At 28.8% G+C, this 27,195-nt stretch overlaps 1 protein-coding gene and 1 pseudogene across 1 annotated transcript; one reads left to right on the top strand and one right to left on the bottom strand.

Annotated features, from left to right (window-relative positions):
* LOC105108910 (uncharacterized) overlaps positions 1–5,663 on the bottom strand; it is a 7,012-nt pseudogene extending 1,349 nt beyond the window's left edge.
* A 15,092-nt stretch (positions 5,664–20,755) lies between these two features.
* LOC105108908 (ubiquitin-conjugating enzyme E2 2) lies at positions 20,756–24,369 on the top strand. The gene is made up of 5 exons (XM_011003406.1): positions 20,756–21,095; positions 21,176–21,201; positions 21,907–21,996; positions 22,203–22,291; positions 23,933–24,369. The coding sequence occupies exons 1-5, from the start codon at positions 20,971–20,973 to the stop codon at positions 24,059–24,061; spliced, it is 459 nt and encodes a 152-aa protein (XP_011001708.1). The 5' UTR covers positions 20,756–20,970; the 3' UTR covers positions 24,062–24,369.
* The last annotated feature ends 2,826 nt before the right edge of the window (positions 24,370–27,195 follow it).

The following is a 27,195-nucleotide window of genomic DNA, read 5'->3' as shown; positions in this document are numbered from 1 at the left end:
GTGGTTTTGTTGTCGCCGGCGCCGCCGCCGCCGCCTGTGGTCCCTCCTGTAATCACAAGCATATCTCATAAATTATCCTCATTCAAGGATACATTTCATAATAACCATATTAACAACCAATATAAGTCATTCTTTATTTAAATTTGAACATGAATTTCTTCAATTTTATTTTTCATTTATTTAGTTTGCAATTTACACAAACATTTATCTCCCGGGATTTACAACCACCCCTCCAAATAACTTTTCTTAAGACCATTGTGATGCACAATCTAGATAATTTGCTAAAAAATGTTTCACAAGGCAATTAATTTGTTTTAGATTCCAAATACTAATTTGATACAAAATTTACCAACTTTTGAGCAGAATGCATCCACTTCAAAACAACAGTACTAAGAAAAAAAAAGGTAGGGACAGAAAAATTATAGTACTCACATTCGATACCACCACTTTAAAATAAGAGTGCAGATTACCCAAGAAGAAACCAAGGCAGCCATTGCTAAAAGAGTATCAAGAGTGCTATGAGAAAGAAGAGGAAAACAGGAATATGAAAGGTCACCTATCAGTCATCACTCAAATCTGCCGTCAAACAAAATTTGTCCTTAAAATAACTACAAGAGATTTACTTTAATTGCATCAGAAGATAAATGAGCTAAGAAGAAAAAAGCTAAGCTAGTAGACACAAGAAGATTGTAAAAGAATGACAGTGAACACGGTGCCTAAGGCAGTGAATGATGATGGTGCTTTTTGAATAAAGTCGAGTCTATACTACATGAATTCTGGAGTGTGAAGAGGATGTATGCAAGTTCACAGACTCATCTTATCCCATTGTCATAGGAAAATGAGGCACAATTGTTGGAAGGATCGAAGAATTGCCTTACAGGGCTGAAACTAAGGACAACTGGCCACAACAGAATTCAGCACAAAGCAGAACACGGAGAACAGAAAAGCAGCTTTAACCAACACAAGTACACAACCCAAGACATAATATAATTATCTAACATGATCTAAAGGTCTGGCTAACAACAATCAAAGTCTGCTGAGGCATTACCTCATCCTATATAATATTCTCCAATATAATATTCTGTCCAATAATAATAGTAACTTAGGGAATATCATACAATAGAAGCAAGTCACAGATAACCAATTACCATTGTCTCACTTTCTCTTGCCAAAACAGAGAACTGGATACCTATGAATAGGTACTATGGTCTTGTTAAGTGATTAAAGCTTGCATCATTGACCCTTTAGTAGCCTCTATCTTCCCCAAAAAACTTTTTTCTAGATGATTTATAAAGCTTTTCTTCTTTAATGACATCTTCTACTATCCAAAACATTAAAGCTTTTTTGTGTTCATGCACTAAAGTAACCCCCGCCCCCCTCTTTTTTTATATATAAATTAAACAAGTCCCCTCATGCATCTGTGGACTGTGGCGGCATAAGAGATTTATCCATGCAATAAACGGAGGGTATTCATTGTAAATAGGTGAACTTCATTATCCATGCCATCATCATGCATGGGTTCTAGTTGTATTTATATGTGTGGATGTACAATGGGGCAAAGGTACATCTGTAAAATGCTGCAGCTGTATGATGATTCTTCAATTTTGAGGCATTTGAACGACTTTAGAAATCTTTGTTTAGTTCAACATTGAGCAATGGAATCAACCTGAACACATGTCATACCTTGAAAATAAAGGTGGATGCAATAATGCGTGTTGCCCATTTAACAAACCGAGCTATTCCATCATCCACGCTCCCATCCTTTGAGATTACAAATTTCCTCACCATCCAGTACCCTAAACCAGCTCCTGCAAGAACATTCCCTACTAATACAAATATGCAGACCTGTAGTGAAACAGGGAAAGGTCAGAAAATAACAGTTAGGAAGAAGCAAATAAAGAATAAACTTTATGTGAAGAATAATATAGTAAAAGGACCACATGCACACAATTGGTTCTCGCCTTCTTTTCTTTGTGTATAAGTACTTTGAGAGAAGGGGATTTTGAATTAAGTAAAAGCTGTATCTCTCTTTTTTTATCAAAATTTTTAAATATTATCAGAATAAATCACATTTATCAAATAACAAAGTAATGCCAAATATGTGTCTTAAGTAGCCTATTAGAACAGCCAACGTAGCTTGTGGATATTCCAAAAGAAAATATGAGAAATTGAAAAATATGTGTCTTAAGTAGCCTATTAGAACAGCCAACGTAGCTTGTGGATAATTCTGTGGATATTCCAAAAGAAAATATGAGAAATTGAAGCTGCTGGCATTAGGTACCCAAAAGATTTAATGCAGTATCAATATGGGAGTGCTTGCATGGTGAGATGGTGTTCGTTGCAGGAATGGCTCTAGGACATTGATTCCCTTGAATCTGTAATTGCAAGTAAGCTATATAAAACTCTGCGAAAGAGAAAGGCTTACTGGATAGTGCATCTCTTCACTCAGCCCAAAATTGACAAGAAACGAATTTACCAGAATTGAAGTTTGATGTAAAACAAAAGTGCCAGCTCCAAGCTGCACCAGAAATGGATAGAAAGATAGCCATGCATCACAGACAAAAGAAAAAAGAAAATTATCTAAACAAAGGGAGCAAGTGTGAAGAAATGATAAGAAGATATTGGAACTTACAGCTAAAGTAAAAGCAAACTCACCACTGATCCATATATGAAAAGATAGAAAAAGTTTTTCCTTCCAGTTGGCAACAATTTCATTCCCTGAATCATTAGAGCAAAGGAAAACATAATAGTTGTATCTATAAAATGTTGAGTTGAAAAATTAAGATGAAATATAGAATCGCAAAATTGCAGGCATTGAATTGTAACTTGAATATATTAAAAGCATATTAATGTTCAAGAACATCAGTGATATGACAAAACCAACATCAATGTTCCAGAGTGATGCTATTTGAAAATAATATTCCTAAGCAATATTATAAAATGTTGTTTTAATTACCAAAAAAAAAAAAAAACTGTTCTGTCGTAACTTCCAACTTTTTTTCAATGAATAGATGGAGGCATGGAAACCGAAAGCCAGCCAAACTAGCACCTTCTTGAATCTTGAGTGATAATCAACCTCCACAAGGTTGACCTCTTGCAACATATTAGTTTTAGCATCAAATCCAATGGAACTTCAGAAATTCAGAACAATTTTTTTCTTGGACAGTATATGTTGATAACAAACACCCACAAATCAGTGAAATGAAATAGCAAATGGATTCAATTGAAGAATAGTCTAGGGAATCCAATTTTGAAAATTCATGAGAATGCCACTAAATATCCATTCTGACACTAGGACGCTGCATAAGGCACCATGCGTGCAAATGCAGTTACATACAACTCAAGTCCCTAAAAGCAGCTGGCTTAGCTAACAAAATATCATGGCAATCCCCTTCATTATAAGCTCTAGGTGTGAAGGCCTCATTTGGCTTGGTGCATGTTGGGTAGAACAATCAACACAGAATGCAAACAGCCCATTCCATGAAGAAAATATTTCATTCCTTCTGGGACAATCACAAACACTTTATTGATTATGGATCTACTACCAGAAATTCAATGCTTATTCTTAGCATCAAATGTGTATCCCTAAATAATCTCATATTTCAATTATTCAACATTTCATTTTACCAAGCTCAATGTTAGTCAGATTATTTAGCATTTATATGTTTTGATGCAGCAACAACATGTTATTTGCCAACATTTATATGTTTTGTTTGGACATACACGGGTTCCATATCTATCACTATTTATCCACAACTCAATCAGGGACATACTGGCACATTTGGAACCTTAACCAAAATTTCAAGTAAATAACATCAGTGCTCGAGAATTTTTATTGAAAACTGTTTTAGGGTTATGCATTTGAAACCAATTTGATGGTACCACATTGGCAAAGAGAGAAGAAAAAAAAAGCATTGGAGAAAGGAGGAGAAAGATCTGAAAACAACAAAACCAAACTTATGTACCTGAAAAAGAAGGAATATAATGACCAGAAAAACCCCAACAGCCATTGAAGTGCTATAATAAAAGGGAACCCAACTGCTGACAATTGATGCCAGCAATAGTAAAACAAATCCAGCTGCTAGACACACGAGGCGCCATTGCTGTAAATCTGCGGAAACGACAATTAATCAGAATCAGTAAAGGAAATTTCAATACAGTGAAAACACGAACATGACAGGGAACAAGGGAAACCAAACCTTCATCAACAGCGATTGAGACAGATCCAGAAGTATCACCAACGAACTTTACATCAACATATCTCTCCTCATAAGGAGACATGGCAGTTCTCCACAGCCCCTTCTGAACAGCCCTCTAATCATCCTTTTCACACTGGCATAATCCAAGGGAAGCATTCCTGCGAGTGCTCCATGGATGAGACATAAAATTTTCACTCTGTAATAGGAAGTATATCAAACAGAGAAAGAAGAGAGGAAGTAAAAGAGTCAAGAAATTCACTTACCGGTGAAAGCAAACCTGAATTTTTCTATGCAATCTCTCCGGTATTACTGCAGATGGAGCCAAAGTAACTCGAAATGAACTAGCATAACTACTGATTTTCCATCTAGAGTGACCAGAAACTTTAACTCGTTCACAAAAGAAAACATCATGGCTAAACACATGCCCATGCAAGCGACACGGGGTGACATCCAGAGCTGGATTCTCAGGGTCAAGAACTGCAATTGTAGAAAGCATTGTTAAGTATCAATCATTCAAAGGCCAAAAAAAAAATCACTTAAAGTACAATATAAGGTTAGAGATTTCAAAACAAGTGTTTGTTTTTTTTTTTTTTTGAGAATTCAAAGAAAATGCTTTCAGTCACATGAAGAAAAAGATAAATTAGCCAACAGCACAAGGCAAGCTAGAACTACCAATAAAGACCCAAAAGAAAACCACCCAGATAAGAGTTTTCTTCCAAAGTTTGTGATATCAAGAAATTTCATACCCCTTGAAACCTTCCAAAACTCAAATGGTTATGGCATCAGAAAAAGACACCTATTCAGCCACAATACAGCAACATTTCTTTATCGAACGAAATATTTTTACGTCCATCATCTGATTTAAATATCAAATCCACTAAATAATAATACAAAGCGTGCCTACCTGTGGCGATTTCTAACAAAACCCCATAAATAAAAATTGATATCTTATAAAACCTCATAAACAATCCAATTAATTCTTCTTCATTATACTACAAATATCACAGCGTGAAATAAATAAATAAAAACATTAAATCCCATTAAATAATATACTGTACGGACTTGAAATGCCAGCAGCCTCATCCCCAAAAGCTTGAAAAAGAAAAGGAAAAGGACCCGACAGCGACATGCAGTTTAATTTCCAAATATCACAACAGATCGTCATAATCAATCAGAAAGCGAGCAAAACAAAGTAAGTAAGAAGGTTGATTACCTTTGAGAGTGGCACGTGAGAGGAACACAGAGGAGGCAAATATCAAAGAGTAAAGAAGGGTAAGAGAAGGAGAAGAGGAGCCCATTGTTTGCTGCTGCTGCTGCTCTCTCTCACTATTATTTGCGCGGCTTTATTATTATTATCTATTAATTAAGGAAATTTATATAATTAAAAATATTGAAGAAGCGGAAGGCAGTGAAACCTTCAAATCAGTAACGACTCCTTTTTAAATTATTCCCATTCGCCGTTTTTTGTGTTTTCGCTGTTTGCGTGTGGGCGTCGTTTTTAAGCTTTTGATAATGATTGGAGGTTTCGGCGACTTTTTAAATTATTTTTTATTATAAAATAAATTAAAAAAATATTTTTTATTTTTAAAAAATTATTTTTAACATTACTATATTAAAATAATATTAAAACATTTTTAAAAATTTATTTTTAACATTACTATATTAAAATAATCTTTAAAAAATTTAATTTATATTAAAAGGTAAAATTATAAAAAAAAAATTGTCAAACTTTATAATCATGAATATAAAATTAAAAAAATCTTATAAAAAATTAAAAAAAAAATAAAGTTTGATTGTTCATTTTCAAGGAAACATCCATTGATTCTACTTCTCTTTGTAATTGTGATGGAAAAGCACTCGGAGCAGGTTGGTTTTTTTTTCACTTTGTAATTAAACTTTTGAATATTATGCTTTATAACTGAGTTTTAAAATGAGGTAAAAAAAAATGATGATTGGTTAAATGATTTGATGGTTTTTGTTTAAAAAATAAATTTTAAATTTTATAAATAAAATATATCATTATAAAAAAGATTTACTCTTTAAAAATCGACCGGGATTTAACTGAGATGTAAGTAAACTAATAGGGTTTAAATAAAAAAATTAACAAAAGTATTTATTTAATTATAAAATTACTATTATATTTGAAATAATAATTAAAAAGCTATAAAAGCTTAAAAATAACAAAATACCGCTATAAAACTTGGAAAAAAAAGCTATAAAAGCTTAAAAATAACAAAATACCACTATAAAACTTGATAAAAAAGAGAGAGAGAAAGAAAGAGAGTAGTCCTTCTCTCCCATCTTTCCCGCCGTGAACCACGATCTCTAATGTCAAACCACCAAAAATACAAGGAAGCAGCCCTCTCATCTTGCTAGTCTCTTTCATCTTAAAAATCTTTTCTAACCCGAAACCCAGAAAATTAACGGCAGCTAGACTGAAGCACCGGTTGCCGATGAGGTTACCTGTACTCTTAACATATCATTCACAGGGTCCAACACATTCTAATTGTAGTCCTTTTTCAGCTACTACCCTCTAAAACCCATTTACTCCTCGTCTTTTCACATAGAAGCTTGCAAGCTCGGTATGCAAGTAGAAGAGACCCAGCCTCTTCTCAGGCCTGCAGGTACAATCTAACTGTGTGATTCTCTCCGGAGTAGTTTCAGAAAGAGGTCATAAGGAAAGGTTTTGGAAGTTACGGGATTTGTGCTTGGCTTTTTCCTTTGTGTTTTTGACAGAGAGAGTACGAGAGAGGAGAGCAAGCAATCACGAAGAGAAAAACTGAGTTACCTTTCATGCTTTGAGGATATTATTGTCATTTTATTAATTTTCAAAATTTACTTTAGCCCAGGTGTGAAATGTAATATTTAAAAATTTAATTGTAAAATAATTAAAAATAATAATTATAGCATGTATAAAATATATTTTTAAAATTTGATCCTGAAGTTTTAAAAAATCAGATTTTATTGTATAAAATTGAAAGTGAACTAAAAATTAAAATATTTTTTAAAACAGCAAAAACCTCATAATAAATTAATTAAAAGAAATTATCAGCTTTAAACCAAGTTGATATAATATTAAGGTTGAAATTAAAAAAAGAAAATACTTAACAATTAAAATTCAAAAACCTTAAAAAAAAACATTATTAGTGTTTTTTCGGATGATAATAGTGTTTTTCTAATCCATTTCAGATTCTTTTTAAATTGTAATATTACTAAATCTTGCGTTATTATTTAACACACTGCATGGATTATTGCTTTGTATTTAGGTAAAAAATGAACAATTAATTGACTGTTTAATGGCATATATATGAGTATAGTTGTAATTAATTTTTTTAAAAAAAATTGTATTGGAATGTATCAAAATAATATTTTTTTATTTTTAAAAATTATTTTTACATTAGCCCATCACAATAATACAAAATATATATATAAAAATAATTTTTAATAAAAAAAATTAAATTTTTACATAACACAGCTTGCAGTGCATTTTAAAACTTACCTAAATAACTTGATAGTATTTGTTCATACGGTAATTTTAGCTTTTAAAGCTAACTGTGTAAGCTAGATGTTTGATAACATGAAAAAAATTATTTACTATATAGTGGGTCAATAACTTTTTTCCTCAAATGGCGTTTTGCAATTCATCTGGTACTGTTCACAACAGTACCATATTAAGTAAATTACAATCCACTTGCAATGCGCTCTTAATATTCTTAATACTGTTTACGTGAATAGTATTAGATGAATTTTTTTATATTATTTACATGAAAAGTATTTATTGTACTGCATCTAATTCGATAAAAAAAATTAATTTTTTTAAAATTATATTTTATTAAAAAAATTAATATTTAATATTATTTAATAACACTATATAAATTAGAATAACATAATATTTATGAAATTTGATTACAATTTTAATTTTATTTCTAATGATATTTTACCTCATTTTGTTTCATGCTGAAAAAATCATAAAAACTATAATACTTGTCAGATGAATTTGATACGTAATGAAATTATAAATAAGTTAATGGAATAATAAAAAAATTTGATGTAAAATATTATTTATTTAATGGTGTAATAATTGTAGTTAAATCTTTATAAATAAGTTAATGGAATAATAAAAAAATTTGATGTAAAATATTATTTATTTAATGGTGTAATAATTGTAGTTAAATCTACGATATTTAAATTAAAAATCATCAATATAAATATTTTTTTTTTATTTTATAACCTCAATTTGAAAGGCATGTTTAACAAAACACATTAAACTACTTTTTATTCAACCTCAATTTTAATAAGAGTTTTAACTAAACATATATAAATATTAAATCAAAATCAACTAAAAATATTTTTTATAAAATAATTTTTTTCAAAACATAATTACAATAACTACCATAATATCAAACACACTTGTGTAGCTATGAAAGATACATCTAAATGGCGGTTGAGTCATTGTCCATAGATTGTTTATTTTTAACCTTTTTGAGGTGGTGTTTATAATCATGATGTGGTCAATCTAATAATTTACTAATTTAGAGTTCAGCTGCCTAGATTAAAAAAAAGTTTGGATTAATATAATTTTAGTAAAAAATAAAAAAAAATTATATGGAGGTTTATTTAATTTAACTTTGCAAGTTGATGGATTTAAAAATAATTTATACAAATAATAAAAATATAGTTTAATTAAAAAAAATTAAGATAATGTATTTTTTAAAATATTAAATTAACAATATATTTGATCGATTTTGGTCAACTCAGATCATAAGATTATGATATCTAATATAAAACAAATTAAAAGAAATTTTAAAATTTAATTCTCAATCAATTCAATATTAAATGATGAAATTAAAAAATAAAATCAATTCTAAAAAATTAAGAAAAAACAATCTGAGTCAACTTAGGTTAACTTGCGAAATCCATAACTTAGATCAGAAGACTTATATAATTTCATAGAAAGCAAATTGAAACAAATAATGAAGTTTAATTTTTAATTAATTCAAAATTGAATGATAAAATTAAAAAAAATTAATTAAAAAACTAATTTAATAAACTTAACTCACAAGCATCATGAAACTGAAATAATTATGTAAAAAATAAACCCTAATAAATTATAATATATAATCTTTAATAAATTAAATATAAAAAAATTATAAATTTAAAAAGAAAGTATTTTTTAATTTTTATTAATATTGATGATGATAAATAACAATGAGAATGTGTGTCTATCAATAAGCCATACCCACAACTTTTTTTTAACTCATCTACCAGTTGTGAGGGTTTTGATTAGGGATGAGCAAAAAAACCGAGAAATCAATATCGATTAAACCAAAAAAATCAAGAAAAAAATAACCAAAAAAACTAAACTATAAAAAAAAACTGATTAAATCGATTAAAAGTTTTTCAAAAATTTTCAGTTCAATTTGGTTTCAGTTTCGAAAATCTAAAACTAAAAAAACCCTAACCGAACCGAACCTGTTTGGTTTAAGGGGGTACTATAAATATATAAAAAAAACACATTATTTTTCTTAACCTTAGCCACCTAACATTTGTCCTTCTCCTTGCTCTTTAGTCCTTAGCTGCTCCCTGCCTCCCTCAAGTGCCTCAACTCTTAGTCCCTCACAATTCACACTTTCACTCACAGATCATCCGCTTTCACTCAAATCAAGTTAATCTATTTTCATCCACAGCCAACCATATCACTCTCCCACACCATCTTCATCTTCAAACTAGTCATTCAAAGCTGTGAGGTTACCACTTCTCTCATTGTAGATCGCAGTCGATACTCGCTACCAGCAAGCCAAACAAGTAAATCTCTCGATCCTGATCGTGATTTATAATATTATATCAACTGCTTTCATGTAGCAGCTCATTAAATTTTATGTCTAATTACATAGTAATCAATTGCTATAGAAATGGGATCAAAACCAGTAGTCATGTTTTGTTCTTAGTTTCTATAACAATAAAATAAATTGAAAGGATGTTTTTGGTTGCCTGTAATAACTTATACGGTAGTGCACCATTATAAAGTAGTATCAAATAAAAAGCATTCAAAATTGGGTATTATATCTTTCTTCACTGTAACTTCTACATAAGCTTAAAAGTGATTTCTCGAGAAAGACAATTAAGTTCTCTTTTGTTGTTAATCATTTTGTTTAAGAAATTCTATAATCACTTTTGTTGGATTCTAACGCGAAAAAAGCTAGAAACTTTTCTTCTCATTTTGCTAAAACAAGCCTCAAGAATCTATGTGTTTGCTGTCATTTTAAAAGAGTTTATTTGCCTTTGATGTTGTAATAATGGGTTGTTGTGTTGATACTAGTGTAGTGTTGAACATTTGTCTTAGTTTATCAATTTTGAAGCTATTCTGATGGGTTTAGAAGATATATGGTTAGTTTGAATTTTGATGTTGTCCTGCACATTTCTTCCTAGCTTTCTGTATTTTTAGTGCAATTTAACAAAATAAAACTATTAGAAAATAAATTATCAAGAACAGGTTCTTTATCTTTAGGAAGGAGATATACAGTTATAAAAGGTTTGTGTAAGATTAGAAAGACCCCTGTCATTGTTGAATTGCTAAAGAAAATGGACAATGAAGGTTGCCAACCAGATATTGTGACATGCATAACGATTATTGATAGCCTTTGGAAGGATATCCTAGTGAAAGAGGCTTTAGTAAACTCAATGTGACCCCTAGCATTAGTTATACCTAAATTGACCTTGTCATCTTAAGGTGATTAAAATTTTGAGCCATGGAACATAAGCTTGCCACCAAGGTTTTGTCTTAATTGGAAGTGGCTGGAAACCAATTCTTCTCTATAGCCTATCATGTGTAGATTTTGTCCCTATTAAGTGACCACGATTAACTTTTTAATTGTTTTGAGAATTATGTATTAGTGATTTTAGATTTGTAACTCAATTTTCAGATGTAAATCATGTGTTAGCTTAAGCGTGTCCATAATTTTAGTTTTGACTGTAAAACATTATGTATGTTTCTTTGAATTTTAGTACATTTAATTTTTATTAGTTTCTTTGAATTTTAGTACATTTAAGTCTATTATAAATTATGGTTATTAACATGTTTTCATTATGTAATAACAAATAAAAAATCCTCAAATTCAAAATGCTTCATCTACAGGCACTACATCAACATTAATCAATTCTCTAACTTCAAAAATTAACACAGAATCAACCACTGCAATATCCACCACAGATACAAAAGATAAGCAACCTTAAGTCCTTACATCAAAGAAAAGAAATGCTTATGATAAAAAAAAAGTCACAAAGTTAGGATCACTTTACAAAACTTGATGTTGATCCTAAAGCCCTTAGAGCTGAATGTAATTATTGTGGGAAACATTATGTATGTCATACTATTGTTAACGACATAAGTAATATGTGGAGTCATTTAAAAGCATGCTAAAAGTTCCCTTTTGTGGTTGATAAGAAACAAAAGGTTTTGGTATTGGAACTTAAGATAGAGAAGGGTAAATTGAGAGAATAAAATGTGGGAACTCTTAAGGAAATATGTTATAATTATGATGAATGTAGACAAGTACTAGCAAATATGGTTATAATTGATGAGTTGCCTTTTAATTTTGTGAAGGGTCGGGGATTTAAATTGTTTGATAGGACTATACAACTTAGATTTGACATTCCTTCTCATTTCACTATTATATGAGATTGTTTGAAACTTTATATTGAAGAGAAGGATAGATTGAGAACAGCTCTTAGGGATCAACGATTATGCTTAACAACATATACATGGACATCAATCCAAAATATTAACTATATGTGTTTAACAACTCATTGGATTGATAATGAGTGGAATTTGCATAAAATAATTCTTAATTTTTGTCAAGTTTCCAATCTTATGAGTAAGACAATTGGCCAAGTTATTAAGAATTGTTTGTTGAAGTGGGAGATTGATAAACTGTTGACTGTTACAGTAGACAATGCAAGCTCTAATAATGTGACTATTTCATATTTAAAGAATGTGATGAAAGCTTGGCCAACTAATATATTGTCAAAGAGCATTTGCATGTTAGATATTGTGCAAACATTGTAAACCTCATTGTGTGTGATGACTTGAAAGAGATTAATGTTTCAGCTGTTAAGATTCGAAATGCAATTAGGTTTGTGAGATCTTTACTGTCGAGGCAACTTGCATTTAAGAATTGTGCTAAAAAGTTGCATATAGAGTGTAAGAAATCATTATGTTTACATGTTGCAACTCGATGAAATTCAACTTATCTTAAGCTAGAAGTTGTTGAAAAGTTTGAAAAGGTGTTTGTAAGGTTAGGTGAAAAGGAACCTTGGTATATAAGTTACTTTTTAGAGGTTGATTCAAAGGGGAATAAAAAAAACATAGGGCCACCTAGTTTGGATGATTGGGAAAATGCTAGAACTTTGGTGAAGTTCTTAAAGATCTTTTATATGGTTACATTGAAATTTTTTGGCTCATTGCATGTCACATCAAATTCTTTCTTTAATGAATTGATTTACATGCATACAAACTTGTTGCAATTGTATAAAAATAAAGATAATATTGTAAGTGAAATGATGATGAATATGATGTTAAAGTTTGAGAAGTATTGGGGTTGTGAAGTAAATCAGAATTTTTTGTTATATATGGCTAATGTTTTAGATCCATGTTTCAAGTTAAAATATATGAAATTTTGTTCTGGTGATTTGTGTAATCATGACAAAACACAATTGCTAACAAATAAGGTGAAAGATATTTTGATGAGCTTGTATGAGTTTTATTTGAAAATTGATGAAGTGGTGGATAATGATAGGTATAAATAAGATGTTAATGCTATTGATGATGTGGAGGTAGATGTTAACACTTTGGGTCGATTCAAAAGACATTTATAGGAGGTTGATAGTGTGGAAAATAAAAATGAGGTTGAGAGGTATTTGATTGATGGTTGTGAGGATCCTAATGATGATAAGTTAGATATTTTAGGTTGGTGGAAAAGCAATGCTTTGAAACATAAGACACTTTCAAAGGTTGCACAACATGTTTTGGCTATTCTTATATCTACAGTGGCTTTTGAATCAACATTTAGCATCGGTGGTCGTGTACTTGATCAATTTTGAAGTTCTTTATCTCTAACAACTATTCAAGCACTCATTTGTTATGAAAATTGATTGCATCATAGATCAATTCCAACTGATATTAGAAGCTTTATAAAGGATCTTGAAACCTATAAAAACCTTGAGTTAGGTAATTTTTTTTATAAACTTGCACCCTTTATTTTGTGATTTATTAATTAAATCATTTGCAATCATCTAATATGTCTAATTTTTTATTTTGTAGAATTTGGTGAAAAGTTATATCTAGCCATAGATGATAATTAGTTCAAAAGTTACTTTGATGGTAAAATACTACTTTTTATTTTTACATATTCTAATTTATTTTATCATGTTATAATTTTTTATCTTGATTTCCAGGTTTTGATGTTAATGGTGTTAAGGAATCAAAGTGCAATGTTTTTATCATCTTGATATGTTTTTTGATTGAGATGATATGCATAATGAATATTTATATTTTTTGCATGAAGTGTTTTCTTTTTCATGGCAAGGTTATTTGTTGTTTTTTTAAGCCCTTTTAAAGACAATGTTTTGTAATTTAAATTTTAACTTGGTGTGTGTGTTATTTAAACATGATGGAAGAGGAGTCTAAAACACAAATATTAGAAAGACTTGCAACATATTGAACACAATATTAGCACTAATAATTTAATATAAATGAATATTCAATGTCAAAAAATATTAAATATATTATAGAATCTTGTAACAAAATTAGATAATATTAACATTAATTATAAGCCTAATTAGAAAGTCCAACACAAATCCATTAGGAAGTCTAAAAAAGCCCAACAAAAACTCCAAAAAAAAACCTAAAAATATTATACACGTTTTCTGGTTTTTCTATTAAAAAATCCGAACCGAATCGAATCGAAATCGATCGATTTGACCTGGTTTTGGTTCGAGTCCGGTTTGTATTTTTGAGTTTTTTAAAATTTTATTTTAATTATTTTTTTAGATAAAAACCAAACCAAATTGAAAATACTCACTCCTAATTTTGATGTTATCCATGGATCATCACGCCATGTAATGTTATTTATATTATTTATTCATTTGTCGTGCTTGGAATACTCATTTTTAAAATATAAAAAGAAACAAACATTAGTCACTTCAATTGTTTTCATTAAGGATGGACAGTAATATAAATTAAATAACAAGTGGAATTGGTGTTATGTTATCGTGATATTATTATTTTAACTTGAGATTAAACTCTTTTTAGTTTTGTATTTTAAAAATAATTTTTTAAAGATTTATTTTTTTTATTTTACTTTAAATTAATAATTTTTTAGTGTTTTCATATTATTTTGATACATTAATATAAAAATAATATTTAAAAAATAAAATAAGTTATTTTGATATATTTTTAAGTGAAAAATACTTTAAAAAGTAACCATAACTATATTGCCAAACAAACTTTAAAATTTTTTTATAAAATTTTAAGGGCATTCCCCAACTACATATATATTTAACAAAATAAATTTTCTTTCTACTACATATTAGATGAAAAAAATGAACACAAATAAAAAAAATTGAAAGCATTGTCAATGTATTTTCTAATATTAAAAAAGGTTTTAATTGTAAATTGTTAATTTCATATATATATATATATATATAATAGAGAATCATATGTACTAATAAAAAACATTATTAATACTTACTTAAAAAAAGTACGAAAATGGAGAGATGAATATAAATAAAATATCTTATCTCGTTTAATAGAAAGCATCTTATTATAAGCATAAAAGTAATTTTAATTAAAAATAATAATATTCTAATAAATTTAGTGTAAATATATTAAAAAAATATAAAACACTTTCTGATAATATCAATGAACATTATCTAACATGGGAGGTCAACTTGAAAACCTTTGATCATATTTTTTTTATTGGACAATATTTAACATCAAATCAGATAAGAATTGTTCCATTATGATTTAATAGTCTGGTTGTCCTAAACAAAATTCAGTTTGTTTTTATTTTAAAAAATGACATTGTTATAAGATTTTTTATTTAAATATTAAAAGGCAATGCTTTGGATTAACATGGTTCAACCTGAGTTCACCCACCAAAGCTATGATCCAAGCCACGAACCTGATTTACTTTAATAACTTTGCTTTTTTAAATCTATTTTTTAAAAATTATATTAATAAAGAAAGATATGTGTAAAAAAGTTATCAAATAAAATTGAAGGAGAAAAACATCATGAAAAGTTATTAAAAAAAATACTTGCTAATGTTATAATCTTATTTGAAAATAAAATAAAAACTAAACAATATTTAATAAAATAATACCCTAATTATATTTTTAAGTAGTTTATTTTAATGAGTTGTAATTAAAATCAAAAGGAAAAAAAGGTTAAATGTTTGGGCTTGTATAGGCCCGTGCAACTAGCCCATAAACAAAATAGTTATGTGGGATTATAAGGGTATTTTTTGTGTCTTTCCATCTTTTTTTTTTTAAATGAGCGGATGATACCTTATCTAGTTTTTTTTTAAGACTAGTTTTATTTCAACTATCTAAAATAGCTAAAAAGTCATGTTCTGCCGTCTTAAAATTAAAAAACATGCTTCAACCTTTTTCTCACTAGAAAAACTATAAAAAAAACTTTGTAAACCTCAAAGCAACTTTTAGTAGATCAAAAATCTAAATATAATTTTAAATAAATAAATAAATTGAAACTCAAGTCTTATTTTTCTGGTAAGATAAGGGGTTAATAAAACCTGAATAAAATTTCTTTTATTAAATGGATCTTATTAGATCAAAATTAATTTTTTTAGCTACCAAAAAATGAACAACCAATAACTTTTTTTTTTCTTATCATGCTTTTAAGCAAATCCTTCTTTTCTCTCAAATTCAAAAACTAAAATATAAAAAAAATTAAGTTTTGAGCCAAAATATAAAATTTTTAAACTAAAATGTCCAAAACTTAAAAAAATGAAAAAAAAACTTTTAGGGATAACATTTTTAAATTAGCCCTTGGATACATTAAAACAAATTTAAAAAAGGCTGCTTTTTTGTTTTATTTTCAAACCTGCTCTTTTTTACTTTTTTGTTTTATTTTCAAACCTGTTCTTTTTTAATCTTAATTTATTTTAAGAAATAAAATTAAATTATATTTTATCAAATCAAACATTAAATTAATGTGGAGATATTTTTTATATCCTAAGAACTTCATAACATGCTAATTGAAATAAATTATTTGAGTCAATTCCTAGCCAACATAAACAAAATTTCAAATAAAAAATTATAAATTAAAATAAAAAATAATTTAAATACAAAAAAGAAAAAAAGAAAAACATGAATGGAATTCATAATGTTTTATTTCTTAATTTATATTGAAATACTGAATTTATGTTTTGTTTTTAATTATACCCTTTTACAGGAAGTTATGTTATGGCATTTAAAATTATTATAGGAATAATTCTTTTGAAATATTTAATATTTTAACCAAATTACTCCAAAATCATTTGTTCAAGTATCACCCTTAGCATTTTTTTTTTATTTTTCTTATACATCAATTTGAAATGTGTTTGTTTATTGTTGTTGTTTTTGAACTTTACAAGAGATATTTTTTTATATTATTTATTCATTAAAAAATATTGAAGTAAATGAGTAGTATTTCATTGAGTAATTTTACAACAAATTTAATTGATTTTTTAAATTATTTCTAGACTCTTTATATAGACTTTTATCTATATTATTATGCATTTACATTATTTTTCCTTAGTCCTATACAATATTCTAGAGGTTTTAAGAGTCCAAGACTATGTGAATATGATATTTTATAATAAAAAAATATATAAAACTAAAAATTCTTAAGGTTTATATACAATTACATGTATCTTACTTGTTGTTGATGCTTTTAAACCATTATTTAAATGAGAAGATTCTCCATTAATTATTCCTTAAATTGTTTCTTTGTAAAATTAAAGTATATGGAGTATTTGGACTCTCTATTAAAAGATAAAACTAATAAAGATAAAAACAACCCTTTCTCATTTTTTTTTGGCATTTTAATTAGAATAATTTAAGTAATTAAAAATATTTTGTATGATAAGTCTAGAATTTACAACCCTAAATATTATACACATCATGTAAAGTAAGAGACATAATCCAAAGCCAAAAAACTAAAGGGTCATGAAATGTATCTATAGTCAAAAGCTCAAATGCAAACTATATTTATTTGGACTTGGACATGCCATATTATCCAATGCTCATTTGATATAGAATGGATCACATAACTTTTAAGAAATTTAATTAACCTAACTAATTTACAATATACTAATCTCTAGAACAAGTTTGGGATAAACCTATTGGAAGACATAAGTCCAAATAAGAGAATCTCAAACTACTTCATCTATTTTTTGTATTGTTAGTACTTTGAATTAAATATCCTAGCCTTCTTATATCATAACCATGTCTATAAAGAGACATTAGAAATATTCATAGCTAGTGAATGACCCATATGATTAACTACTAATCAATATTAAACCACCAATTACAATTATTAGAATTGTTACTTCAAATGTTCACCATTAAATCATGTAATATATATCTTTTCCATTTTATACTTATTTTTATACAAGTTAGCATATTTATGACTATATAAACATCTATAAACCACCAAATAAAGAAAATGTTTTTATTTCTAGATTTATTAGTGTATATTATCATCTTCTTCTTAATTATATATTTGCAAATATATACATCACACAATTTATAAGACTATTTCTTTTATATTTATGTTAACTCGAGCATCAGATAGTCTTTTAAATCCAACATGGAAATTGTTTATTAGGTACTCATGATTTTCAAGTTTAGTAGTTTAAATTCAATAGTTCAATCCATTTATCAGCCTTAAAATGTGCTTAATTTTCTAGGAATTTTCCTAAACCTTATCATTAACATTATATATGGGTCATTTGAACAAAAATAATTTTATTTTTCTTTATTTTGACATATCGTTCATTTCTTTCCATGACTAGTAACTAAAAAACTTCATGCATGAGATGGTCATATACCTTCCCACCATAAGTACTTCACCAACAACTAAAAAGCTTATGAAGTCTATTTTTGTCCATACAAAAGAAATTGAAAACCTTACCTCTTTAATGGTAGATGACTTCATTTATTAGACAAATAACACCTCTTAATGTGTGTAAAAAACTTCAGTTCAAGAAGGGAATATGCCATAATAAGATATAAAAGAGTAAGAGAGATCATTATCTATCCCACAACCTCTCATAAAAAGCCATTCTCAACATCACAAAGAGAGTTCCTTAAGTGGATGCTCTAAAAATAGCAAAAAAGAGTCAAATAATGAATTAATATATAGTCACAATTATAAGAGTAACCACCGCCATCATCACCATTCTTTATTAGTGCTTTCCTCAGGCAGTAAACAAGAAAAAAGCCTAGAGCAAAGTCAAGTTTATGATGATAAAAGCCTTATATGTGAAATGTATATCCCTACAAAGTGAGAGGTTCTCAATTAGCCAAATATGTATTAGACACTTGTTTTTCAAGATATTTTTATCTATAAAAAAAAAACCTAAACAACCATGATGGGTTAATAGACCAATGGAGAGTGTACTAAATATGAGCCAAATATGTATTAGACACTTGTTTTTCGAGATATTTTTATCTATAAAAAAATAAACCTAAACAACCATGATGGGCTAATAGACCAATGGAAAGTGTACTAAATATGAATAACGATTTATATTTGTTACATAGGATTCTAATGCATTATGCATGATTCTCTCAATCATTTTTCAAGGGTCAACTTGTATATGGTATCTTAATTTGAATTCTATATTCATCCTTAACTTTGAGAAATCTTTATGCAAAGTTGATTGCTGAACATAAGTAGCATAGAAGATCTCATCCACACTTTCAAAAATGAAAGAAGGAGTCCTGTAAATTTGGTTGGTCTTTAAATAGGTTAGGGCTATTGAGATAAATATGAATGTGTTAATTTATAATTGTCCTATCTTTCCTAGACTTTTGACCACACTCCAAAATATAACCTAGATAGAGATTTATACCACCATTAAAAATAATGACTTTACACAATACCCCCTCTTATGAAGGGTGATCTATATATCCATAACCAAAAAAATATTAATAATATAGAGAATTGTTATAAAATAAAAAATTTTATTAATCAAAGCTATCTTCAATAATTTATGAAAAAAGATGCCCAACCTAAAATAAACAAGGAAAGAGACTAACATGTATCATAAGGTATTATTCAAGATCAATTTGATATGAGAATTGTTTTACATTGAAAAACAAAATATAAAAGTTTATCAACAAAGGTTATTTTTAATAATTTATTAAAACAAATTATCCAACTTAAATGAAATGATGAAATGAACGATGCATGTCATGATGAATTGTCCTAAAAAAATGAATTATCAATAAAATAAGACTCCATCAAGAGAGAAAAACTTATGAGAAGTAGGTTATCATTATCTCTTATCCCTTAAACCCATGATACAAATTAACTATTTTTACTATAAAGAATGGAGAAGGGTTAACTTTCCCACATAAAGATGTATTAGTGATCAACATCATCTCCTTTCATTATTTTTTCTAAGAATATGACGTGTAAGATGAATAACAAATTTTTAATATAAAAAAGAAATAAATATTTAAAAGTATGGTATAAGAGAAAATGGAATTAAAGAATAATATAAAAGCTTGCCAATTGATTCTAGATTAATATTTCAAATTAATGATCATATAAAATTATTTAAATGGGTTCAAAAATTGTAAAAAAAAATATATTAATAGGATTTTTATCTATAGATTATAGATGTTGATAAAACTATAATATTTGGACTATCTTTTTAAAAGATTTTGATTTTTAAATGAAATAGTAAAAATTTGAATATCCAATTTATATTTTTATTAAGATTTTCTACTATCACGATGATTGTTCTTTTAAATACAGATAAGATTTAATTAATTTGATTATTTTAATCAAATCTTATGATTTTATTCTTTGTTGTGTCTTAATAATACATAGAGTTTTACCATTACCTTTACAATTCATTTCTCCTTTTTCCATCATCATCGATTACATATAAATATTCATTATTCACTTCTTGTTTTTGAAATATTATTGTTGTTATTATTATTATCATTATTATTTATATTAATAATTTAATCTTTAATTATTTATAAATTAACTCATATTTCCTTTCATTTCATCACAAAACCATATTTTAATCTTACATTTGATATAGATAAATCACTCTAGTCCAGCCACATTGAAAAATAAAAAGAAAGAAGAAAAAAAATGTAATTTGATAAAATTAAAAGGAAAAAAAAAAGAGTTAAATAAAGTAAGTGCAAAATAAGGGTAAAGTTGAGGAGGTGTTTTGTTAAAAATGTGTTGAGAATGATTAAACACGGAAAGAAGTCTCTTACATTGGACGAGCTAGACCTCTTTTGCGAAACACGCAAGAACAAACCCCACCCCACCCCACCCCACCAATAAAAAAAGGAAAAGAAAAAAGAAGCCAAACCCTCCTCCTCCTCCTCGTTCTCCTCCATACCTCTCTCATGGATCTTTGTTCTTTGATAGATTTACTCACATCATTATAATCGTCAGATCTCTCTCTCTAGAAAGGTAAAGGAAGAGGAAAATAGGAACAACAAGAAGAAACAAAACGATGTCAACCCCAGCCAGGAAGAGGTTGATGAGGGATTTCAAGAGGCTGCAGCAGGATCCACCTGCCGGCATCAGTGGTGCCCCCCAAGACAACAACATCATGCTTTGGAACGCTGTTATTTTCGGGTACCCTTTTCTTTTTTCTTTTCTTTTATCGTTTTCTTTTCTTGATTTCTTATTAATTTTTTTGTTTTTTTAATTCGTAGACCTGATGATACTCCATGGGATGGAGGTGGGTAATTCTGATTCTTGCTTTTTCTTCATTATATCTAATCTTTTTTATTTACCCCTTTTTTGTTTGGTTTTGTTTCGTGTTATTGGACGATGGGTTATGGTTGCATGTTGATTGATTACATTAATTATATTTATTATTGGGCAGCTTTAAGTCCTACAATTTTAAGAGTCTCGATCATGATTAAGATAGGGTATATACTGAACAAGGACACACACCCTGGACACTATGACTACTACTCCTAATCTTTAAATATTTTGATGTGGAATATCGGAAAGTAATAGATTTTGGAAGTTATGTAAATATGTTTCGCTGTGTTTAGTTTGGAGATAAAAAAATAGAGGTAGGAAGCTGAAAGGTACCCATCAAGCGGAGTGATGAATGAAGGGGAAGGAGAAAGATTTGGATGAGTGATGAAAGTATAAAGGCATCCACTTGATTCATCTGTATCAACTAGTATTTTAATGTAATTGCAGGATCAAGCAGGTGGGAATAGGTTGTAATTGATGTCTTTTCTCATGTTTTTTTTTTAAAACAGTGATGTGTTTATTACAATTAATCACTTCTGGGATGTGGGCTCTATTGACCTTTGGATATATACATACCCCAGTAACTGGGTGTGTGTTCAGCCACACATTTTATGTGCATACCATTTTGCTTATAGCATTCTTTTATGGTGTCTAAATTCTTCTCAATCTTCTTCAGGGACGTTTAAGTTGACTCTTCAATTCACAGAGGATTATCCGAATAAACCTCCAACAGTCCGATTTGTTTCACGGATGTTTCATCCAAACAGTATGTTGATATTTTACTTGTATATTTCCTTGCATTAGTAAATCAGTGAACTCGTTCCTTACATTGTTTCTTTTTGACATGTAATTTTCTCTTGCCTTTTTGAAATTAACTAGCATTCGACTTTTCTTCATAAAGATTGTCTTCTTCTTTTTGGAGTATAGGCAATTGTATGGATTGTCTCACTTTGTTTCAATTGGCATTACCAGTTTATGCAGATGGAAGTATATGCTTGGACATCTTACAAAATCAGTGGAGTCCGATATATGATGTTGCTGCTATACTTACCTCCATCCAGGTTCGAATTTATACAGCTCATTTCTTTTTTTTATTTTAGTAATGAAGAATTGTTATGTTGTACTCATTAGTTGTTATGCATGTTGTGTTTTAACTATCTTGATTCATGTGGTTGACTTTTGAGATTGAGAAACCATGAGCAATGTTTTGAATCACAGTAGATAGTATGTCTTAGGGTAGGGTTGTGAATCACAGTCCACAAATCTTAATTGCAGCTACTTTAACAAAAGAAAAAAAGGGGAAGGGGGGACATAAGGGTGGGCTGTCAAGGTCACGTCTCCCAAGAACCTTTATAAAGGGGACTTTCAGCAGATAAAGTCCTTTACCTTGCTATTATACCTTCATATTGCTCAAAGTTTTCTTCTTCTTTCTGTTTCATCTTGATATGTGCTGAGTGTTTGTTATGAATCATGAATGAGTAGACTTTCAATGGTGTTACTTAGTGTAGACATATACTCTCAGATGTGTTCACTTTGAATGCAACTAAATAGTGGAAAGTTTTGACCAATACATGCATCATTTGGCTTCCAGCTCATATACAAGATTGTACTATAGTACACCTACAATTTGCATGTTTCTAACTTCTAAGTGATCATGTTCTGGACTATCTCAGACTCAATGCTGAATCCAAGCATAATGAAATGAACTGCTGACTTTAAAAAAAATTCAGTGTATTTAAAAACAAAATCTGAACAGCACAATACTAGTTATGTCAAGTAGTGATGGGTTTGAGCATGGGCTAGGCTAGAGCTTGGAAAATGAAGATTTAGGGTTTTCCATGTTAGAAGGGGTGTTGTGTTCTGGTGTGGTTTTGGTAGAAAAATATCCAAGGCTTCAAAAAGAAATAAGGAGGCCAAACCTTCTACATTTGTTTTTACTGCTGTCCTTTCACATCTTTTTATTTGCTTGCTGTTCTTTGGATTGTTGTCTACTGTGCATTGGTTTGTAAGCTTAATCATTTGGGTATTTCAAATAATCTCACCCCAAATTTTTTCGAGTTGCACTTGAGAAGTCTGGCATCTTTAATGTTTCTCTTTTCAAAGTTGTTATCATCCTGAAATGTTGCTTATTTGATTATTTTATTTCCAAAAGACAATTGGCTTGTTTGATTCTTTTAGCAATTCCCATTATGACACTGTTTGAGGAGGATGGTCCAATGTTTTCAGTCCTTGGATCGGCAAACTTGTTTTGAATATACAGTAGTAAAAACACCAACAAAAAATACGTGTTTATTCTAGTCCATAAATATCCTTAATTTAGGCATAGATAATAAGCCTCTTATTTCTTTTTTTTTTTCTCTGCTTATATTTATGAGTGGAATTGTTAAGTGCAATGATATGCATCTGATGTCTGCGATCAAGAGGTTGCTGATTTGGAACTGATGAGTTCATGGAAAAAAAATGTTGATTGCAATTTGGGAAGCCTACTTCGGCAGGACACCAGATAAATAATGATCTGCACATGTTTTTTCTCTTTTTTTCAGTTTGTTGTCATTGGCTACTTGTATAGGCATTCCTACGTGTGTCAATATTTCATCTGATGTAATAGTTTGCTGATCGTCATTGATATTATTGCCACTTAGAGAAATGTTTTTTGAAAGTTTGTTATATACTAACAAAAGATTATTCTGTGTTTTTCCCAGTCTCTGCTCTGTGATCCAAACCCAAATTCCCCAGCAAACTCTGAAGCTGCTCGCATGTTTAGTGAGACTAAGCGGGAGTACAACCGCAGAGTTCGTGAAGTAGTGGAGCAGAGCTGGACAGCTGACTGATAGTCCATATAATCTCTTGATGTTGGAAACAATAAGAGTGGTGTGGTGGACCTGAAGTGCGCTTCTTTGAACTCATAGGTAGTGCTGTGCTCTGTAATATGCTTTGATGTGCATCGATCTTAGAGGATTCTCTTTGGATGATTTGTTTCTTGCCTTTTAGACAGCTCAACTGGAACTTGTTGATTTTCTGGATTTTTTCTCCTGATTCTTCTATAATTTTCTATCCTGTAAGGGTCCTTTACCTCTCTTTATCCTGTGAAAAACTCTACAACGCTTTGGTTACAAGTGTGATCCCAATGCCTTTCAACGCCTTGATTTCTACATGCTTTGTATTTCCAAACAGTCGATCACAATGTTGACCTGAATTCACAAAAAGAAAACAAAAAATGCTGGTTGTTCATTTGTCACTGAATTTCAAATTTTTTTACGTTGGCCCATGTATTTATTTCTGATCGAGAAGTCCTTATTTGAAAGTTTTTCAATCCTTGTATTTTACATTAAATTCAATTTAATGTCTATATGAATTTCGCTTTTAGTTAAGTCCCTACATCTTAAATCTCTTGTTTAACCATCTTTTCCACAAATTCTTGTTCTATTCCTTCCTTTGATAAAAAAACATATATCTAATGTCTATACAATTAAGAATTATCCATACAATTAATTATAAAATAAATTTCTTATTCACAGTTTACCTAACAAATATTATATTATATAGGCGCTCCGCCCTATTGGTCTGATTCTGGTATGCCCTATTGGTCTAATTCTGGTATTTTGGTAATAATTAAATTTATAAAAAAAATAAGGACAAACATCATCAATGAAATGTCTAGGATGAATTTAAAGACTTAATGTGCAAAATGTAAAGGTTTTAGTTATATTTTTGTTAATTGTATATGTAAACCTTTAATTATCTAAAAACATAAAGATATAGATGAAAATAAAGACTATTTTGTTTAAGTTTATGAACTCAATCTTAAAAATTTAGGTGATTTATTTGGGTGATCTATATGAAAGATGTGCAAGAAAAGAGAATTAACACTATAAATTCAAATAATTTTAAAATTAAGATTAATAAAATATATAATAATTCTACTTTGATAACAAGAAAAAAAGTTTTAGAAAACTTTTTAGTGGAAAAAGAGATAAACATGATCCTAAAAAAGTTATGATATTCCTCATCCACCTTACTTAACGTCTAATATGTCAGAAGTTTATAGAAACATGCTCCTTATCCCCTTATGCTTGATGTCAGCATATCATAGGTTTAAAGCAATATATTGAGCTCCCTAATCCTTTATTCTTGATATGGGATGAGAAAGATAAAGATAATTATAATTTACTAGGTGATGTTCAAATTATATCTACTAAGATTTCAAATAGTGTTTGTTTCACTCTTCATCCTCAGTCATATAATGTTCATAGTTACGAATATAGAAAGCATGGAAGCATAAAGAACTTCTTTCTATATATCTTTACTCTAAAATATTTGATTCAATTGAGTCTTTTACTCGTAGAGTTTATAATATACATGTCGAGATTATAAAACATATTCAAGCAAGTAATGAACAATATAAATTTTAAGATGATTTATAATATCATAATACATTTAATGTTAGATATTATTTCATGAAATAAATTAAACCTAAATGGTGTCCTTTAAAAACCAGTCATAAATTATAAGAGAGCAGTGGTAAAACATTTAAAGTATTGTAAATGATCAAATCAAATAATTATGTTATTAAATTGTCAATAAACTTTGATATTAGCTCTACTTTTGACATGAAAGATTTTGTTATATATAAAACAAAATAGTATATTTATGATGCTCCTTTTGATATCCCTACCATATTATCTTTATCATTGGCCTAAAAGAAATATATTAATGCTACTTTGGATGCACACATTGTTATTACTAGGGATAATGAACTTTAACGAATCCCACTATACGAGCTAAACGACCAGATTCAAATTATATTTGAATTATCAACGTGACATAACAATAGCTTGATCATGATATTTGGGAGTATTATTAGAGTTGTCTTGAACTACACTCAACGAGGCTAAAATTTCTTTAATCTTAGGAGAATTGGTGAGGACACCAGATTTAAAACATTATTTATGCACTCATATGATCATAGACGATGAATGGTAGCTCAAACCATGGAGATATTATGTTTTAACTTATGTTTCTAGGTTTAATTTATTTAACTTAGTTGAGATTTCTTAATTAAACTTCATTTGTTGGGTTTGATTTAACTATTGTTAGATATTCTATTTAATGGGCTATGAATCCAATTGTTTATTCTAGTTAGGGTTTTAGTATTTATATCTTTTTTTTTAAATGTTAGATAATTTTGATGAATTGAATAAAATTTGCAAAGTTGCAAACTTTTCCGAACACCATTTTTCTCTTATCTCACCTTTTCATCTCTTTCTTTGGCCTTTTCTTCTTAACTTCTTATTTTCTTTTTTATTAGGCTTTAAATCTTCTTGTCCCACGTCAAAGTGTTTGCTTAATGGAATTAGATATTAAAAAATTATTTTTTATATAAAAGAAAAGAAATGCCTTTTTTTTTTCCAAATAATATTAATTAGTATTTAAAAGTGTATTTTTTTTATCAAGGTTTTATATCATCATTTTGCACTTGAAGTATTAATAACTCATTAACTAAAGCATATTTTATAATAACATATCTAATAATATAAGATACATTTAATTTATGGTAAATTTTTATTTTAAATGTAGGCCCATCACATCAATGAAAGGATTGATTGATGAATTTAAGAACTGAAATTGAAAGGACAAAGAGATGACCAAGCTTAGAAAAGAGATGCTAGTGTAGTTCAAACTAGAACACTATTTTTGTAATTGGCTCATATCTGGAGCTGTAAATCTCAAATTTAGGTTTACTTTATATGGATGTAAAGGTAAAACATAGACCTACAACTTTTATATCGAGCCTAAGACTTAAAAGACCATTTTTAAGTCCAAATTGTAGTAACAACAAAGAAGTCTGAATCTATCCTCTAGCCTGAGCATTGTTCAGTGTTTGACCTATATCTAGAGTTCTAGAAGTCCAAATGATCTTAATTTTTTACATAAGAAAGCTGAGACAATTTCCTACAACTTTCAT

The sequence above is a fragment of the Populus euphratica genome, unplaced genomic scaffold (genome assembly GCF_000495115.2).
Source record: "Populus euphratica unplaced genomic scaffold, PopEup_1.0 scaffold201.1, whole genome shotgun sequence".
NCBI classification, from domain to species: Eukaryota; Viridiplantae; Streptophyta; class Magnoliopsida; order Malpighiales; family Salicaceae; genus Populus; species Populus euphratica.
The sequence above is the reverse complement of the archived record's forward strand: the minus strand, read 5'-3'. Positions and strand labels throughout refer to the sequence as shown.